Source organism: Pygoscelis adeliae, unplaced genomic scaffold (assembly GCF_000699105.1).
Source record: "Pygoscelis adeliae isolate BGI_AS28 unplaced genomic scaffold, ASM69910v1 Scaffold121, whole genome shotgun sequence".
Taxonomy (NCBI): domain Eukaryota; kingdom Metazoa; phylum Chordata; class Aves; order Sphenisciformes; family Spheniscidae; genus Pygoscelis; species Pygoscelis adeliae.
In genome coordinates, this window is record NW_008824359.1 from 6,098,589 (window position 1) to 6,100,299 (window position 1,711).

Here is a 1,711-nt window from a genome sequence, read left to right on the forward strand (position 1 = left end):
ATACTTTTCATTACAATTAACCCCCACCCCATTCTCCGGAATATAATATTGGAAAAGGAGACAAAAGACACTGGAAGTTGCTGCAGAAATCATAGCGACTGGATTTGTTCAATACCGATGTTTCATTTTTACTTTATTTGACTTTTTAATTTATTTTTTTTTCTTAGGGGTGGACTCTCTTTATACAAAGAGCCCCCGTGATTTTTGTTTTGTTTTTTGTTTTTGGTTTGTTTTTTTTTCCCAAGTCCTTTCTCGGACAACTTCTTACCTCGGTGCCCTCCGAGAAGTGCAACTTTCCTTTTGGTCTTTTCCACGTGAAGATGGGTTGGTGATTTTGAGTTTCAGGACTTCAGCAGAGGGGATAAACAGATGTTTGGAAACTTTAGGCAGGACAAGGGGTGGGTTGTTCGGAGACATGGGTGGTTTGGGCGTTCTTTTTTATTATTTTTTTATTACTATTATTATTTAACCTTTGGTTTTATTTGGGGGGGGGCTGCTGGAGGGGGACTCGCGTTACCGGACTGAAGTCACAGATCATACACACATATGGAGCACCAGTCCTACATTTTTAATTATGACATTTAGCACTTCTCCCTCACCACCACCACCACCCCCCCTTCCCCCCTTCTTGATAGTTACTGGGAATAGACACGATCTGGGTGCGAAACGCGGGAACGTTTCTAATCCGCGGTGGGGGAGGGGGCACTTCTGAACCCTAGTTTACAACTCTTTACATTTTTATTTTGTTTTATTTTGGGGTGGGTTTGTGCTCTTTTTACTTTCTTTCTTTCTTTCTTTTTTTGTTGGTTTTTATTTTTTTTTCTAAAAGGTCCTCTTTTTTTGTTGTTTTTATTTCATTCCGCTTGTAGGACCGGCATGATGGAGTGCCCAGCCACAGTTCCAGGCTGTCCCAGCTGGGATCCGTCTCCCAGGGACCCTACTCCAGCGCTCCTCCGCTCTCTCACACCCCATCCTCGGATTTCCAGCCGCCTTATTTCCCACCCCCCTACCAGCCTCTTCCTTACCACCAAAGCCAGGACCCTTACTCCCATGTCAATGACCCCTACTCCCTAAACCCCTTGCATCAACCCCAGCAGCACCCCTGGGGACAGAGGCAGAGGCAAGAGGTGGGATCAGAAACCGGGTCGCTGCTGCCACAGCCTCGGGCCGCCCTGCCCCAGCTCTCGGGACTGGACCCCAGGCGGGACTACCACTCAGTAAGGAGGCCAGATGTCCTTCTGCACTCAGCTCACCATGGCCTTGACTCCGGCATGGGGGACAGCCTTTCCCTGCATGGCATCGGACACCCAGGGATGGAGGAGGTCCAGGTAAGGCACCGCGTTTCTTTCTCCTGGGCAATGCAGATGCCTTCCAGGCTCCAACCCCCATCCCCCGGCTAGAAATGAGCAGTGAGGGTTTAACAGCAATACTGGTGTGGTTTACCCTCCTTTTTCCGCACTGGGATTATGATAGTGATATTCCCCCTCCCTCGCCTTTTCTTTTTTTCTTTCTTTTTTTTTTTTTTTAAATGATAATTTTGTTCATGGCTGTCACGCACAGGCTCTGCTTTGTAAACCCTCCCCTACATGGCAAGCCAGCAGAGTGCGGGGGGAAGGCAGACGTACTGCTCTAAATATTCCACGTGTTTCAAAAGCTGCCAGAGTTTAAGCCTGGCTTTTCAAATTCCAGTTATTTCCCATGCAATCTCAGC

General features: G+C 47.7%; 1 protein-coding gene across 2 annotated transcripts in view; it reads left to right on the plus strand.

Annotated features, from left to right (window-relative positions):
* The window catches only part of TFAP2B (transcription factor AP-2 beta (activating enhancer binding protein 2 beta)), a 26,398-nt gene that overhangs the window by 3,993 nt on the left and 20,694 nt on the right, over positions 1–1,711 (plus strand). For both annotated transcript variants that reach the window (XM_009319692.1, XM_009319693.1), the window contains exon 2: positions 870–1,328. In XM_009319692.1, coding sequence (XP_009317967.1) covers positions 870–1,328 — 459 coding nt within the window. The remainder of the gene's footprint in view (positions 1–869; positions 1,329–1,711) is intronic.